The sequence below is a fragment of the Ictidomys tridecemlineatus genome, chromosome 2 (genome assembly GCF_052094955.1).
Source record: "Ictidomys tridecemlineatus isolate mIctTri1 chromosome 2, mIctTri1.hap1, whole genome shotgun sequence".
NCBI classification, from domain to species: Eukaryota; Metazoa; Chordata; class Mammalia; order Rodentia; family Sciuridae; genus Ictidomys; species Ictidomys tridecemlineatus.
In genome coordinates this window covers 43939765-43958291 of record NC_135478.1, presented here as the reverse complement: position 1 = coordinate 43958291, position 18527 = coordinate 43939765, and the positions used below count along the sequence as shown (strand labels likewise).

At 33.9% G+C, this 18527-nt stretch overlaps 1 protein-coding gene across 1 annotated transcript in view; it reads right to left on the bottom strand.

Moving 5' to 3' along the window:
• The window catches only part of Dnah12 (dynein axonemal heavy chain 12), a 260099-nt gene that overhangs the window by 98480 nt on the left and 143092 nt on the right, over window positions 1–18527 (bottom strand). Inside the window, exons 43-47 of the mRNA XM_040289787.2 lie at window positions 17885–18184; window positions 16768–16946; window positions 16183–16375; window positions 7906–8067; window positions 3685–3879 (exon numbers count right to left, since the gene is read on the bottom strand). Of these exons, the coding sequence (XP_040145721.1) occupies window positions 3685–3879; window positions 7906–8067; window positions 16183–16375; window positions 16768–16946; window positions 17885–18184 (1029 nt within the window). The remainder of the gene's footprint in view (window positions 1–3684; window positions 3880–7905; window positions 8068–16182; window positions 16376–16767; window positions 16947–17884; window positions 18185–18527) is intronic.

Below are 18527 nucleotides of genomic sequence, written 5' to 3'. Positions count from 1 at the left end.
TCTCAGTGCTATACCTTCAGTCCTTAAAAGCACACTTTGCAACAAATATTATTTATTTTAAGACTTTTTTTTTTTGCAGTGCTGGGGATTGAACCCAGGGCCTCAAGCATGAGGGAACATGTTCTGCTACTGAGCTACATCCCCAGTCCCAAATTCAAACTATTTTTTAAAAGATTTTTTTAAAGATGGACACAATATCTTTATTTATTTTATTTATTTTTATGTGGTGCTGAGGATCGAACTCAGTGTCTCACATGTACAAGGCAAGAGCTCTACCACTAAGCTATAACACCAGCTCCCCAAATTCAATCTTTTTGATGAAGCAACCTATTAGTAAAAAAGTTTTAAGCACATATTGCCATTATGTACTTTGGGGAGGGGGTTGGGGGGACCAGGGATTGAACTCAGGGATACTCTGTCACTTAGCCACATCTCCAGCCCTAATTTGTACTTTATTTAGAGACAGGGTCTCATTGAGTTCTTAGGACCTCACTTTTGCTGAGGCTGGCTTTGAACTCTTGATCCTCCTGACACAGCCTTCTAAGCCATTGGGGATTACAGGCATGCACCACCACACCCGGCCCCATTATATAGATTTTTATTAATAGATTACATTCATGCAATATTATTGTTCTGATACATTTTTAAACCTAAAAGAGACTTGTAGGATTTATTATATTAGGAATGAAGAAATTTTGTAAAATAAAGATTAAATGTCATATCATTAAATTCTTAGAGGCTTATCTTTGTATTCTGGGTGATTCTTTTTTTTTTTTCCCCCCTGGTACTAGGGATGAATCCAGGGGCACTTAACCACCGAGCCACATCCCCCGCCCTTTTTAAATATTTTATTAGAGGTAGGGTCTCATTGAGTGACTTAGGGCCTTGCTAAGTTGCTGAGGCTGGCTTTGACCTCGCAATCCTCCCCCACAACCCTGTGGCTGGTGGTTCATGTGTATAATGACGCAGTAGGAAAAGGGCCTTCAGGTCTCTCAACCTTGTTTCTTAAGGGTGTGATCCCCATAGCTACAGCAATCATTTTGTCATGATAATAAATGAAACAGAGTGCACTGAGAATGGTAGAGCAAAAAGATGGAAAGAACCTGGATCCCAGATAATATGGTTGAGCCTATAAATTAAGTAAAACTGGAGATACTTTTGACTTCTTTCTATATGAGATGATACATCCCTTTTTGGGAAGACATAGTAATATTATTAGTTTTCCTTTAATCTTAAATATTCTAACTTCTGAGCTGGGGCTCAGTGGCAGAGTGCTTTCCTAGCATGTGAGAGGCACTGGGGTTTGTTCCTTAGCACCACATACAAAAAAAAATAAACAAAGTAAAGGCATGAAGTCAATCTAAAACTAAAAAAAAAAAAAATTAATGGCTATAAATGGTATTAAACCTGTATGATTAGAAATGAACCACTCAGCCATGGGGTGGGAAGGTACATGACACATAGCAGTTTACACTTACTTCCTGAGTTTCACAAACCCAAGTCCCAAATAATGCCATTAGCTCCACTGATACAGGCTCTTTCTCCTCAGTTCTTCTTCTTTTTTTTTTTTTTAGTTTTAAATGGACTTTATTTATATATAGTGGTGAGAATCAGAATCGAACCCAGTGCCTCATACATGCTAGGCAAGCACTCTAACTCTGAACCACAATCCCAGCCCTCTCCCCAGTAAAGTCTTTATTCCTCTCTGTTGCCTATTTAATATCCCTTATTTTCAAGACTCATTTTCTTCAAAAATTTCCCAGTAGGTATGACTCACTTATAATAGAACTGCAAATATTATGGTTATGAAAAAAAACCACCCAGAAGTTACAGAACTGTATTTATAAGATTTTATAAAAGAAGACTATGGTTGGACAGATTATGTTTGTATGGTTTTGGATTTTGTCTACTTAATAGAAGTAATACTAAAATATAGCTTACATAAGGCAAAATTGTTTCACATAGTTTCTGTTACTGTATGAACACACTAGAACATCCACTGATAAAACATGCATGTAATCCTCAAAAGGTCAGAATTAGATTTTAAACATAAAATTCATGATAAATTAGTTCCAGAAATTAACTTTTAAAAGAAATTATCCAGGTTCAATGTATAGTCCACATTCTCTTGAGCATAAAACAAATAAGTAGAAGGCATCATGAGCTACTGTTTTCAAGATTATTGATATTTAGCGCTCCTACACAGGCGATGACAAATTAATACCATCATTTGCTGCCAACATTACTAAAATTGCTGCTCAATTGATCTTTCTGTCTCTTGTTTTGCCCAAATCCAATTCTTCTACCATACAACCTCCAAGTGTTTTGCTTCCCCTAAAATAAAGATTAGCTAAAAATATATTAATGCCACTATGACATCTTTGTTATAATTTCCTTTATAACCTGGCACCCATCCAAACTCCAACTTAATTCCTAGGGCCTTCATTACTAGTCAGCTATACCAAACTAGGTGAAGTTGCCCAAATGAGCCATTTTTCCTCCATCCTTCTGCCTCTGCACATGCTATCCTCTCATGATTATTAGTTATATATATCAACTTGACAGGGCAATGAGGTATCCAGATATTTGTTCAAACATTATTCTAGGTGTTTCTGTCAGGATGTTTTTACATTAATTCATTTAAATTGGTAGACTAATGAAGCAGGTTGTGCTTTCTAAGGTCAGTGAGCCCCATCCAATTAGCTGAAGGCTGAAATGGAACAAATATATTGAACTTCTCTCAAATAAGAGGAAATCCTCCTTTTTATTTAACTTCAATCTGGGATATTGGTTTTAGTGCTGACTTCAGACTTGAAGTAAAAGAGTAGTTCTTTCTGGTCTTGAGCCTAATGGCCTTCAGAGTGGAAATACACAATTGACCCTTCTGGGACTCCAGTTTTGCAGATTGCAGATTTTGGGATTTGTCAGCCCTGTAATCACATGAGCCAATTTCTCACAATCAGTCAATCTCTCTCTCTCTCTCTCTCTCTCTCTCTCTCTCTCTCTCTCTCCCTCTGTCTCTCCATATACATGTATATATACAAATATTTTTATAATATTTATATTCTAAAATTATACATTGCCTAGTATTAGAATATACATTATATAACATAATATTAAAACATATTATATATTATTAATATAGAATACATATGTACTAATATACATGTACATATGTATATGTACATATATGCATATATAAACCAATATATTAGAATAAAAACTAATTATGACCTTTTAAGGCAAAACACACACACACACATATTTTAAAATGGAATTAATTTTAAAACATAAAATTGATAATAAAGTTAAAAGTAATAAAACAAATTAATATCAAATTAATTTTTATTAATCATGTAATTATATATTTTATTAATCATATAATCTCCTATTGGTTGCTAATATACCACTGTATGTAATTCATACTTCAGAGATTTACTGTCTTTATATGTATATCTTTTGTATCCGAACATTATGGCTTTTTAATTTTGACTGCTAATTGCTTTTCATATCTTCTAGTTAAGAATATGAGCTCCTTTTGGAAAACATGTACCTCTGCTAAACACTATGTTTGTTATTATAGTAGTTTACCAAAAACCACAGAATATATATTAATTGAGCTTAAATAAGACTTAAATAAAATTCCAAGAGTTAGCCATCCACTCTGTCACCAAAATTACAAACCTGAAACCAGTCAATGGTACAGCAATTGATGAGGGATGGGAACTGTCTCAAGCGATTTCGAAAAGCATCTCCAATAGGGCTAAAGGCCACTACAATATGAAGATTATCTTTGCAGCGATTCACAAAGAAAGCAAACAGTGCTAAAGGACTGAGTTCTTCATGTTTACTGCCAGCCTGAGCTACTGGACGAACACCCTAAAGAATATAAGAAAATAAAAACTTGTAAATAATAATAGATTTGCTGATAACAAGATTAATGTATATTAGAACAAGAAGAAGTTTTATTACTTCCAATAAATATTTTTAAATTTTTGCTTTTATGTCAACAGAATGGCTTTGGCATAATTAATTCCTACAAAATCTCTTCCAATTCCAAATTCAATAATTTAAAACAAACATTTATGTTCAACATCTGTAGTAATTAGAGAAATACAAATTAAAACTCCACTGAGATTTTATTTCACTCCAACTAGAATGGCAATTACCAAGAATACAAGTAATAATAAATGTTGGTGAGAATGTGGGGAAAAGAGTATACTCATACTGCAAATTAGTACAACCATTCTGGAAAGCAGTATGGAGATTCCTTTAAAAAACTAGGAATGAGGGAGTTGGTGCTGTGGCTCACACTTGCCTAGCATGTGTGAGACACTGGGTTTGATCCTTAGCATCACATATAAATAAATAAAAAATAAAGGTACATCAACAACTTAAAAAAAATCTAGGAATGGAACCACCATTAGACCCAGTTATCCCATTCATTGGTATATATATATATATATATATATATATATATATATATATATATATATCCAAAGGAGTTAAAATCAGCATACTACAGTGACACAGCCACATCAGTGTTTATAGTAGCACAATTCACAATAGCTAAGCTATGGAACCAACCTAGGTGCCCTTCAACAGATGAATGAATAAAGAAATTGTGGTATACACACACAATGAAGTATTTACTCAGTCATAAAGAATGACTTTATGACATTGCTGGTAAATGGATTAATTTGGAGACTATCATGCTAAGTGAAATAAGCCAATCCTCAAAAGCCAAAGGTTAAATGTCTTCTCTGATATGTGACTGCTAATCCTCAATAATGAGTTGGGGAGGGGAATAACAGAAGTTCATTGGATTAAACATAGGTCAGTGAAGGGGGAAGGGAGCAGGGATAGGAATAGGAAAGAGTGGAAAATCTGACATAACGTTCCTATGTACATATATGAATACACCACAGTGAAACCATCAAGTACAACCACAATACTTGGATCCTAATTAGAATATGATATATTCCATTCTTGTATAAATATATCAATATAGAGTCTAATATCATGTATAACTAAAAATATTAATAAAAATAAAAACAAATATTTGCCAAGAATTTACTTCAAAAGAGGATCTCAAAAATTCACCAAGCTATAGATTAAGAACTATAATTCAACATTGTAAGAGGAAAAGAAAACCAACAGAAACAAGAAGAGTCAATAAAAAAAAAAAAACAAAGATGTTGTGTCTGCCGATAAAAAAAAAAAAAGAAGAGTCAATAAGAAACTAGTTAAAAACATCAAACATCCATATATTGGAATTTCATGAAACTTTATTTTTTTTTTAGAAAAATGAAAGCTGATTTTTATTTTATCATCAACAGCCATCCTTTAAACATGAACATGCATACGTAATATCTTCGCACACATCACAATTTTTAACGTTAGTTAATAAAGGTTAAACACACAACATACATCCTTTAAAAAAAGTCAAAATGCAAACTTAAAACTTTAAACAAAAGTCTTAACTAATTTAAAAAAAGTTTTGTGTTGGGTACCATTTGTACAACACAGTTAATTTAAGCATTTTCATTCTGGCTGCACATGAAAAAAGCGGCAGTAGAAAATAAAGTCATTGAAGTTTTTTAAATAGCAGAGTAGGCAGTTTTGCCATGCAGGAGAAGCAATATTAAATATTAGTTTTTTAAAAAAAATCCACATTTAAAAATATTTAGTTCAAGTCACAGAATTTTTCTCAGTAGAGAACCCAATGCAATGCATAATTAGCTGCCTTAGATGGCCTGTTTGAAAGGACAACGTCCCCTCAGAGTATAATTTTACTGATTTTGGCACAGAAAAGAAGTCTTAAGAACAAGAACATGATTAAAAAAAGAGGGAAGAGGAACCGAGGAAAGAAATAAAAGCAAGAATAAATGAGATAGTAATTGCAATCACTAAAAAACTGCATTCTCAGTCATTGCAGAATACTGTCTTCTGCAATGAAACTTTAAAAAATAAGGTATATGCCATTTCTGGTGGGATGGAAAATTGGTGCAATCACTATGGAAAGCAGTATGGAGATTCCTTGGAAAACTTAGAATGGAACTACCATTCGACCAAGATATCCCACTCCTCCATCAATACCCAAAGGTCAATACCAAATCAGAATACTACAGTGATGCAGCCATATTCATGTTTATAGCAGCTCAATTCACAATAGCTAAACTGTGGAACCAACCTAGATGCTCTTCAATAGATGCATGGATAAAGAAACTGTAGTATATATACACAACGTAATATTACTCTGCATTAAAAAAGAATAAAATTATGGCATTTGCAGGTAAATGGATGGAGTTGGAGAATATCATGCTAAGTGAAGTTAAGCCAATCCCAAGAAACTAAAAGCCAAATATTTTCTTGGGTAAGTGGATGCTTGTCCATAATTGGGGGGTGGTGGTGCACACAAAGAATGGAGGAATTTTGTGTTAAATTAGAAAAAACACACAGATACAAGCCATGCATGGTAGTGTGTACTGGTAGTTGCAGCTACTTGAGATGTTCAGGAAGGAGGTACACTTGAGCACTAGAGTTTGAATCCAGCCTAGTTAACAAAAGAAACAAAAATACAAAACAAATATTTTATATATATATATATATATATTTTAAATGCGAATATATGAGAAAGAGTGAAGGAATGGAAAGGTTTAGTATTGAACTGATAGAAGGAAAAGACAAAACTATTAAAGTAACCAGGGGAGCTTGGCAAAGCTTAGGAAATCCCACTCTTCCAAGGTAACAACCCTTTGAGTGTAAATAAGAAGGGTGAATTTCTCCTGTGAGAATTACCCTTCATCGGCAACCTTCTCCACATTCCTGATATCGCCCAGGTAAAGGCAAATAACTTGAAATTTTCCCTGTTATTTTCTTCTTCTTCAACATAAGCAAGCCATAACTGCTAAGGCTTTCTAAGTGCCTAACACTATATAAATGTTTCATTTTCTTTGAGTCTCAGACTTCAACAACTCTATGCACAAGGAACTATTAGCTGTGCTCCTATTACAAAGAAGGGTGAGTTCATTCCACTCCAGGTACTATTACTAGAGGCTGAGAATGAAACATCCAAGCTTGAGTGATAAATTCTGTAGATAAGAGCAGTTATACTAATGAGGAAGGGAAAAATCACTAGCAGAGATCTTAGTGGGAAAGATTGGGATCAAAGTATGTGACATCTGACAGTAGTAGATGCTTCGTAAGTGTATTTTTCATCAATTAGATCATAAACCTGACTTTCAGATATAGCAGAACTATAAGATAAGTAGTTTAAGTCTTCAAAAACTTTTACTAACCAGAGTTAAGCCATAAAGCTAAAAGAATAGCATTAAAATCATGTTTACTTTTATCAATTTAAGAGACGATTTTAAACTCTCTAATCATTTATAACACATGCTAAAATAATAACAAACAGGTAAAACAAACTTCCATTATTATGAAGATAAGAATTATAAAAATTCTACCTTGTAACCATGATAGATGCATTCAAAATTCACCAAAATGATGTATTAAATTAATATACTTTAAATTTTTTTCCTTTTTTTTATTGGTTGTTCAAAACATTACAAAGCTCATGACATATCATCTTTCATACATTTGACTCAAGTGGGTTATGAACTCCCATTTTTACCCCAAATACAAATTGCAGAATCACATCGGTTACACATTCACATTTTTACATAATGGCATATTAGTGACTGTTTTATTCTGCTACCTTTCCTATCCCCTACTATTCCCCCTCCCCTCCCCTCCCATCTTCCCTCTCTACCTCATCTGCTGTTGTTCAATTTACTTTAAATTTTTAATTGAGCAAACTATATTTATGCTGAATAACAGAGGAAAGGTTTCAAGATGAGAAAACTGCTATTGTAAGAGCAGCACTTCCCCAAAAGTTTTTACCTCCATTACTTCTTGTTTTTCATCTGCAGCAAAGATGTTAGGTATTTCTCCAGTATTGAGCATGCTGTCAATATCTTCTAGAAAAGCTTCCTCTTTAATCTGAGTGTCTGTAATTAGAAAGACTGTCTTCTGGCCTCTCATGCCCACATTTTTCAACAGACCCTTAAAAGTAAAATGCCCTTATTAGTAGAATGTGATAGATTTATGTTGGATTTCTTTCCCTCCCTTTCTCCTTCTTTTGACAACACTTTTAAGGACAATAAGTCTCCCTAATTCTGGTGGGGCTATCAATCAAGTCTCCATTTCTCTCATTCCCTAGATGGGTTATCCAAACTAGTCAGTTTCCCCAATCCCCTAGGCACAGACATTGATTCAGAAAAAGGCACATTATTTAAGCAGAACCCTGTCATAGTGTTGCTTCGGGGCCTGAGATGGAGTTGAAACAAAAAGAATTATTGTTTTGAGATGGAGGATACAAAGGCCAATAATTCATGAAGCCAATTGTACTTGCCTCATGGATTAAGCCTGCTGGAGAAGGAAGACAAAAGAATAAGAGCTGTAGTAGAAAAGAATAATTACTGAAGACATAATTGGAGGCCCTAAATTCAGCCATATCAAAAGTCAATCTACCTATAGACACTTGAATCTTGTAAGTTATTAACTTCTTCTTTAGCTTAAACTACTATGAACTATTTTTGTTTGGTTATCAATTGCAATCAAAATTTCCAACTGATAAAAAGATATGGACTCAGTAGTGTGCTGGAACTGATTGTATAGTCTTGTTAGAATAGACTGTTAAAACTTCAGGAACTTCTGAGCAGTTTGTTAATTATGTATGTAGCAACTTAGTAAGACCCTATCTCTAAATAAAATACAAAATAGAGCTAGGGATGTGGCTCGGTGGTTGAGTGCCCCTGAGTTCAATCCCTAGTACCCGCTCCCCCAAGAATTCAATATTTTCTAATTGTATAAAACTGTCTTTTCCTAGTAAAGCTATTTTCTAATATGTAGGCTGATTTGTTCCTGGAAATAATTTTCTATCATCAAAACCAGAGTAGCTAGTAGTTTTTAAAGAAGCATTATATCTAATCATATCAGTTTTATACTTATTAATATATCTAAACAAATAGAAAATACAACATAATTAGTTTTAACTTATTGCCATGATCATCACTATATGTAAAATTAGTATTCAAACATGTGTGAAACTATCTCCCAATAAAAAGAGGATTAACATTTTCAAAGTAGTAATTATATGCCAGGCATATCACAAGAATACTTTGTACAATTTAACCACGATAATCTATAGAACAGACTGTATTATTCAAATTTTACAAATGAAAAATATAGCAAGTGGCAGCATCAAGAGAACAGGCTAGGAAGCTTCAGATCCTCTTAGGAGTCTCTCCAAGCTGATATCCTACCTATGGTGTTATTCCTATCAGAATTCCAAGACAGGTGAGACAGCCCTAGGACAAATCAGAATACTGAACTCAAGTGAAATATGGAGGCAGGATTTGGGAATTATTCTCCCAGTCTTACCACACCATAGAAAATAGGTATGTGCCTTAGTGGATGATAGCAGCAAGGGGAGCAAGAGATCAAAATCAAAGGTATAAAACAAAAAACAAAAGGGCCTGAGAATAGAAAATTAAGACAGTCAAAAAACTCTTCCATACACTAGAATAAAAACACATGCATGGTACTAGCACCAAAATAGACATGTAGACCAATGGCACAGAATAGTAGACGTAGAGATAAACCCACACAAATACAGTTATCTCATATTAATATGACAAAGGTGCTAAAAACACTCACTGGAGAAAAGACAGCCTATTCAACAAACAGTGCTGGAAAAATGAAATTAAACCTCTATCTCTCACCTTGCACAAAAATCAACTTACAGAGGATCAAAGACTTAGGCACTAGAACAGAGACACTGCACCTAACAGAAGAATAAGTAGGCGCAAATCTTCACCATGTAGGCCTAGGATCTGACTTCCATAACAAGACTCCTAAAGTGCAAGAAGTAAAATAAAAAATCAATAAATAAGATGGATTCAAATTTAAAAGCTTCTTCTCAGCAAAGGAAAAATGTGAGGAGAGAGCCTACAGAATGGGAAAAAATCTTTAACATATGCACCTCCAATAAAGCATTAATCTCTAGGATATATAAAGAACTCAAAAAACTTAACACCAAAAACCAATTAACCCAATCAATAAATGGGCTAAGAAACTGAACAGACACTTCATAGAAGAAGAAATACAATTGATGAACAAATATATGGAAAAAGTATTCAACATCTCTAGCAAGTAGATAAATGCAAATCAAAACTACACTAAGATTTCATCTCACTCCTGTCAGAATGGCAATCATTAAGCATACAGGCAACAATAAATGTTGGCAAGGATGTTGGGGAAAAAGGCACACACACATTGCTGGTTGGACTAAAAACTGGTGCAACCACTATAGAAAGCAATATGGAGATTCTTCAGAAAACTTGGGACGGATTCACCATTTGACCCAGTTATCCCACTCCTTGGTCTATAACCAAAGGACTTAAAATCAGCATGCTACAGTGATGCAACCACATCAATGTTTATAGCAGCTCAATTCACAATAGTTAAACTATGTAACCAACATAGGTGTCCTTCAATAGATGAATGGATAAAGAAAATGTGGTATATAAAGTCAGTGGAATATTACTCAGCTATAAAGAAGAATGAAATTATGGTATTTGCCAGTAAATGGATGGAGCTGGAGAATATTATGCTAAGTGAAATAAGCCAATCCCTCAAAACCAAAGATTGAATGTTTTCTCTAATATGTGGATGCTAGCTCACAATAAGTGTTGGGGGCACTAGAGAAGAATAGAGTTATCTTAGATTAGGTAGAGGGAAGTAAAGGGAGTGGAAGGGAGGTAATGTGGGGATAGGAAGAATAGTAGAGTGAAACAGACATTATTACTTTATGTATACATATGACTACATGACCAATATGATTCTACATCATGTACAAATAATTATATCCTATCTATGTATGATATATCAAAGTGCATAAATACATTCTACTGTCATATATAACTAATTAAAAAATTAAAAACTAAAAAAGAAAATTTAAAAAGCACATGTGTGTCTACATACAAACACACACAACCCCCAAAAAGATACATTCTAAGAAAAAGTCTGAAAGGTCTTAGGCTAGAGATCCAGGTTGGTTGGTAAAGGTCTTCCCTGGCCTATAGTCAGTCATAAAGACTGGGAGAAGTAGCTTGTGTTTTCAAATGCCCAAATATCAATAGAAGATCCAAAGGATGCAAAGACACAGGGACACGTGGCCTGCAAAGAAATAAAATAAACTTCAGAAACCAACCCTAAGGAAATACAGATCTATAAAATACCTAATACAGAATTTAAAATAACTACTTCAATGAACTAAAAAGGAATACTGTCAACTAAACTAAACCAGATAAACAAAATGATAATATCCACAAAGAAATACAAACTAAAAAATCTAATCAAATAAAAATTATGGATCTGAAAATGCACAATAACTAAACTGAAAAATTCCTTAGGGGGAGGTTCAACATTAAACTGATCAGACAGAATAAAGAGTCAGCTAACTTGAAAACAAGTTATCAGGTGGACCACCATATATATTATGGGAACCCCAGAAGGACACAGGGAGAGAAAGGGGCAGAGAGTTAATGTGAAGAAATAATGGCCCCAGACTTTCAAAATCTGAGGAAAGAAAGGGACATACAAAGTCAAGAAACTCAATGAATACTAATTAGGATAAGTTAAAAGGGACTACACTGAGAAACATTATAATCAGACTTTCAAAAGTCAAAGACAAAGAGAAGGTATTGAAAGCAGTAAGAACCTGCAACTTATCATGTATAAAAGAGTTTCCCCAAGATTATCAGTGAATTTTTTAGCAGAAACCTATATAGTAGAAGGAAGTGGGGTGATATATTCCAAGTGCTACAAGAAGAAATGTGTCAACCAATACTATATCTGGTAAACTTGTCCTTCAGAAATGAAGGAGAAATTAAGGCCTTTCCAAATAAATAAGTTCATTGCCACTAGATCTGCCCCAAACAAATACTAAAGGGAGTCCTTCAAGTTGAAGTTAAAGGACCTAGACAGCAACCTAAAGCCATACAAAAGTATCAATTTTCCAGTAACAGTAAACAGAGAATCCTCATTACTGTAATTTTGGTGCACAAATCTAGTTTTAATTCCAAAAGGAAAAAAGCATAAAAACATAAAAACTTATAAATGTATGTTAATGGGCACACAATTTATGAAGATATACTCTGTGACATCAATAACAAAGTGGAAAAGTGTGGATCTGAGTAAAATTTTTCTATGCAGTTGAATTTATCAGTTTTAAATAGACTGTTAGAACTTTAAGTTGTTTCATATAATAATAATGGTTACTAAAAGGAAAATACAGTTCTTTTTATATCCTGAAGATTAATACTTTATCTGAGATGCAGGTGGGAAAGATTTTCTCCCATTCTGTATGCTCTCTGTTCATGTTCTTGATTGTTTCCTTTGCTGTGAAGAAGCTTTTTATTTGATGCCATCCCATTTATTCATTCTTGATTTTACTTCTTGTGCTTTAGGAGTTTTATTGATGAAGTCTGTTCCTGAGCTGATATGATTGAGAGTTGGGCCTACTTTTTCTTCTAGTATGCACAGGGTTTCTGGTCTAACACCAAGGTCCTTGATCCACTTTGAGTTTTGTGCAGGGTGAGATACAGGGTTTCAATTTCAATCTAGCACATATGGATTTCTAGTTTTCCCAGCACCATTTATTGAAGAGGCTATCTTTTCTCCAATGAATGTTTTTGGCGCCTTTGTTTAGTATGGGACACCTGTATTTATGTGGGTATGTCTCTTAGTCTTCTGTTCCACTGGTCTTCAATTCTATTTTTGTGCCAACACTGTGATTATGTGGTATAATTTAAAGTCTGGTATTGTGATGCCTCCTGCATTACTTTTCTCACAAAGGATTGCTTTGGCTATTCTGGCCTCTTTTATGAGTGCTTTTTTCTATTTCTATGAAGAACATCACTGAAATTTTAATGGAAATTGCATTAAATCTGTATAGCATTTTTAGTTGTATGGCCATTTTGACTTTTTAAATATTTATTTTTTATTTGTAGCTGGACAAATACCTTTATTTATTTATTTTATGTGGTGCTAAGGATTGAACTCAGGGCCTCACATATGCTAGGCAAGTACTCTACCGCTGAGCCACAACCCCAGCCCCATTTTGACAATATTAATTCTGCCTATCCAAGAACATAGGAGGTCGTATCTTTTCTAAGGTCTTCTTCAATTACTTTCTTGTTTTCACTGTAGAGGTCAGTCTTCCACTTCTTTTGTTAGATTGATTCCTAGTTAGTCAGAATTTTCACTGCTGTGATTAAAAGATCCAACCAGCACAACTATAGAGAAGCAAAGGTTTATTTGGGGGCTCATGGTTTCAGAGGTCTAAGTCCATGGACAGCTGACTCTATTCCTCAGGGCTCAAGGTGAGGCAGGACATCATGGTGGAAAAGTGTGGGAGAGGGAAGCAGATTAAATGGTGACTGGGAAGCAGAGAAAGTTTATAACACCTGAATTCACAATAGCAAATCTAGGGATCCAACCTAGATGCCCTTCAACAGAAGAATGGATATAGAAACTTTGGTATATATATGAAATACTACTCAGCTATAAAGAAGAATGAAATTATGACATTTGCCAGTAAATTGATGGAACTGGAGACTATCATGATAAGTGAAATAAGCCAGTCCCCAAAAACCAAAGGTTGAATGTTCTCTCTGATATGTGGATGCTAACCCATAATAAGGGAGGGTAAGATGGGGAAATATAGAAATTCATTGAATTAGATAAAGGGGAATGAAGGGAAGAGACTGGAGAGAGGTGGTAATAGGAAAGACAATAGAATGCACCAGACATCACTTTCCTATGCTCATATATGAACACAAGACTAGTGTAACTGCACATCAAGTTCAACCACAAGAATGGGAACAAAATTGTAATGGGTTGCATCCCATGTATGTATGTCAAAATAAATCCTGTCATGTAAAAACAACTAATTAAAAAAAAAGGAAAATACATACCCAGAAATAAAGAGGTCACTATAACCAATGCCACAAAATAAAAAAGATTACCGGAGAATTCTATAAACAGCTGAGTACCAACAAACTGAGTAACCCAGAATAAATGGATAAGTTCATAGAAACTCCATTACAACACAGATTTTGACATATTCTTGACAAATATTCCAAAACATATCTACCAAAAAAACCCCAAACTTATTATATATCACAATATACATATAAATATACTTACCATTTTATCTCATGTTTATAAAAATCATATTATACTATATATATGAACAATTAAATTTATTTGAAAAATTAAAATATGCAAAGACAACACAGCTAACAAATCATGCAAAGCAGAAGTTAAAATTGAGTATATCTGACTTCAAGGTTCAATGTTTTTGCTACTTTGAAGGAATCAATATGTAAGTATTATGCTTTCTAAGTCTATTAGTTTATTAGGCAGTGAACATATAAAAGTTTTTCCTTTAAAGTATGAAAAATAAGAGGAAATGATATAAATATATCCTTTTTCCTTTCACGTCTATGTGGAACTCTTTGATATCTCCTTCAGTTCTACCATTTCTACCTGCTACTAGCCAAGAAAAAGTAATTCTCTATGCTAATGTTCTTTAAAAATTTATTTTTTTAGTTGTAGTTGGACACAATACCTTTATTCCAAGCATTCATTTTTATGTGGTGCTAAGGATCAAATCCAGAGCCCCAAATGTGCTAGGCGAGCACTCTACTGCGGAGTCACAACCCCAGCCCTCTCTATGTTAATTTTTAATATGTAAAGATTTAATGGGGTTGTGGCTCAGGGGTAGAGTGCTTGCCTAGCATATGTGAGGCACTGGATTTGATTCTCAGCCCATTTATAAATAAATGAATAAAATAAAGGTCCATTAACAACTAACAATATTAAAAAACTATATAATGGGTATGGTCCAATGAAAGTGAAAGAAGTCCACAACATCTCCTTTCTCCTTCTCCTTCTCTCTCTATTTTCTTTTTTGGCCATTTTTGGGTCATCTCTGTACTGAAGTCTCTATAGAAGACTGTAGATCCCTATGTAAATTAAGGATAAAGCTCTAAATATGCACTGCACTATTCTCTTGGTTGCTAGGACAGCAACACAGCTCTAAAGAAATTACTAATACATCATTATCATCATCATTATTGACATACCTAGCCTAATTCTCTCTGTAGATTGTCACAAGTTATGAAGGATTCATTTCTGTTTTCTGTAAAAATATTAGGATGTCTGTATAGCCTGGCCATAAGTTGATGTTGTAAAGCTGCCCATGCCTTGAACTCACCCATGTCTGGTTTTCCCTGACCAAATAACAACCCTTTCCTAAACCTTAGTGACACCTCATAAATCCTGGCCTTCCCTGGCTAGATAACGACCCTCTCTGAGGCTCTAATGACTTTCATAAATTCTAATGTCGGGGCTAGCAAAAATGTAAACTAACATTTGTGTTATGTTCATCAGAGTTTTGTTATCTGTAACGCCCCCCCCCTTTGTGTAACTTTTTGGGCTATAAAGCTGGGCTGCAAGAAAGCTGCAGGGCTGTCCTTGGCTCCCACGATTTTGTTGGGAAAGGCAGCCTAGCAGGTTGAAAGAATAACCTTGCTTAAATTTGATTTTAATTGGAGTCAGTGGTCTTTTCTTGCATCGTGGTCTAACAATTATGAAGTTTTTTTTTTTTTGAAGAGCTAGAAATTGAACCCAAACCGTCATACACGTTAGCAATGTACTCTGCCACTGAGCTAAACCCCTAGCCCATACTGCTCATGTTGTCTACTGGAAGTCACATATTTATCTAAAATAAATCCTCCCAGAACTAGAGTAAAGATAGAATCAGCAGCAACAGTTGTAATAGTATAGTGAATAAGACTTGAATCAGAAAGTCATGCTCTACTGTGCATCACTTCCTTCTGTTTCAGTGTGCTCATACTGTTGTGCCTATAAAATAAGATCATATGATAAAATGCTCAGGACAGTGTTCAGCACACGTAGTAGGTGATCAATGGACAGTATTATCATCATCCGTGTATTCAGTATACATCTACACAGGATATTTCTTTCTATATGGGTAAAAGTACACATTATTATAATTTTAGATGCTAGATTTCTTCATAATTTTACCTTTAAATCATCTCTCCACTCATTCATACTATAGCTCTTAGAAATTTCTGGTTGGAAAATCTGCATTTTTGCCATGGATGTAGCCAGACGAGTTAAAGACTGACGACCACTTCCTCCAAGCCCAACAAGCAAAGCATTTCCACCAGACTGCTTTAAATTTCGACATATTCTTGACAAATGTTCCAAAACATATCTAAGAAAAAAACTCACACTAATTATATATCACAATAGGTAAATATACTTACCATTTTATTTCATGTTTATAACAATTATATTATACTGTATATATGTACAAGTAAATTTATTTTAAAAATATGCAAAATTAGACTTTGCATATATGTGTAAGAAAATATACAGGTGTAGTGAAAGTCCAAAGAAACACATGAGTTACTATTACTATAGGTTATGATGGGAGACACAGTGAAGAAGGGTAGACTACAACAGGGGACTTCAAATAAATTTCTCATATTATATATGTATAATGTGTATTTAATATATTTTTCTTTATATCTTTTTGAACATTTTAAATATTTCAAAATAAATTTTACAAATACCAATTTAAGCATTAATATCAAATGTAGGTACCTAAACACAACAAGATTCATTCTCGTTTTGTGAGTTTGATTATACTCATCTAAGCATTGGTCTACAATGTCACTAAAATGGCGAATATTTGAAATTTCAATATAAACTCTATCATCTCCTTCAAGGTCGGGATTCATATAATCACCAAACATGAGATTTCTTAAGTCTTCTTCAGTCACCTATAGAATGGAAATGAACAGATTACAAAACTTAAAATTTTTTCTAAAATATATTTAAGGAAATGACACAAAACTTAGTTTTATGTATGTTATGGAATGATTATAAATTCAATAATTGTTTTAAACATTAAGTAGGGAATCATATACTTGTAAAATTAATGCCTAAAACTATATTCCTAGTAAATAATAAGTTTTTTTTCTAGTCTGGAGGATCATCTTGGGTGACTCCCAATTATTATTTACTAAGGGATGGTACTATGTTACATATTTTATTATACCATTTAACTACTATCATACAAGGTTTTATCCTTTAAATAACTTCTGTTATATTCATTTCTCTGAAGATTAACTTCCTCAAAATAAACACCTATTCATAAGAAAAGCTGCAAGAATATGATCATTAGAAAGCAACATTTTGCTGGGTGGGTATGGTGGCACACAACAGTGACTTGGTAGGCTAAGGCAGGAAGATCGAAACTCTAAAGCCAGCCTTGGAAATTTAGTGAGATTCTGTTTAAAAATAAAAAATAAAGTCCAGGTATGGTGGTGCACACCTGTAATCCCAGCAGCTCAGGAGCCTGAAGCAGGAAGATTACGAGTTCAAAGCTAGCCTCAGCAACTTAATGAGGCCCTAAGCAACTTAATAAGGCCCTAAACAACTCAATGAGAGCCTGTCTCAAAATAGAAATATAAAAAAGGGGTTGGGAATGTGACTTAGTGGTTAAGCACCCCTGGGTTGAATCTGGAGTGCCAAAATAAAATATAAATAAATAAAATTTTTAAAAAGGGTAGGAGATGTAGCTCACTGGTGGAGTTGCCCCTGGGTTCAAGTGCTGCAAAAAAGCAATATTTTTTAAAAATAAATTAATTGATTAATACAATTCATGCAAATGTATTGCTTTAACTTGAAATATTTTTTAATCACTAAATATACTCACTGGTGCATTCTCTTTCCTCAAATGTAAAAAAACACCATCAAATGATTCTTTAAAATTGTCCTTTATAACAATTTTGATTAATTTGAACAACCAGTTTCTATCATCATCATTAACGAGGCGATCATAAAACACTCTGAGAACCTCATGCACAAACAGGCGGATCATAGTGTGCTTGCTCTCTACAGCATCTCTTTGAATGAGTAAACAGCCCCGGATGACACGTGAAAAATCACGCAAGTTGAAAGTATAATGAGATTTTGCAGGAGTGGGCAAAAGATTTTCCATGGATCGTTTATATATCTGTGCGCAAAAAAAAAAAAAAAAAAAAAAAAAAAAACACACACACAACAAAGCAAAAATGAAAGGCTTATAATCAGTGAAAATATAATGAATAATACAAGAAATATTTTATTTATCCTATCAGATTATATCATCCTGGAAAATTGTGTAGTACTAAGCCTAGCATAGCATGTTTCTTTTTTTCTATAGCTCTCAACCAGGCTTTATGAAGTTAAAGGAACTTCTGATTCTAAGTTATTACAGTTGTGCCATTTAAAGATGAGTGACTGGGGTTAAATAGTTAAAAATTTAGTAGGAAGTGAAATTAGGTAATTCATTCTGAAACATTCCAAATAAAGAGGAT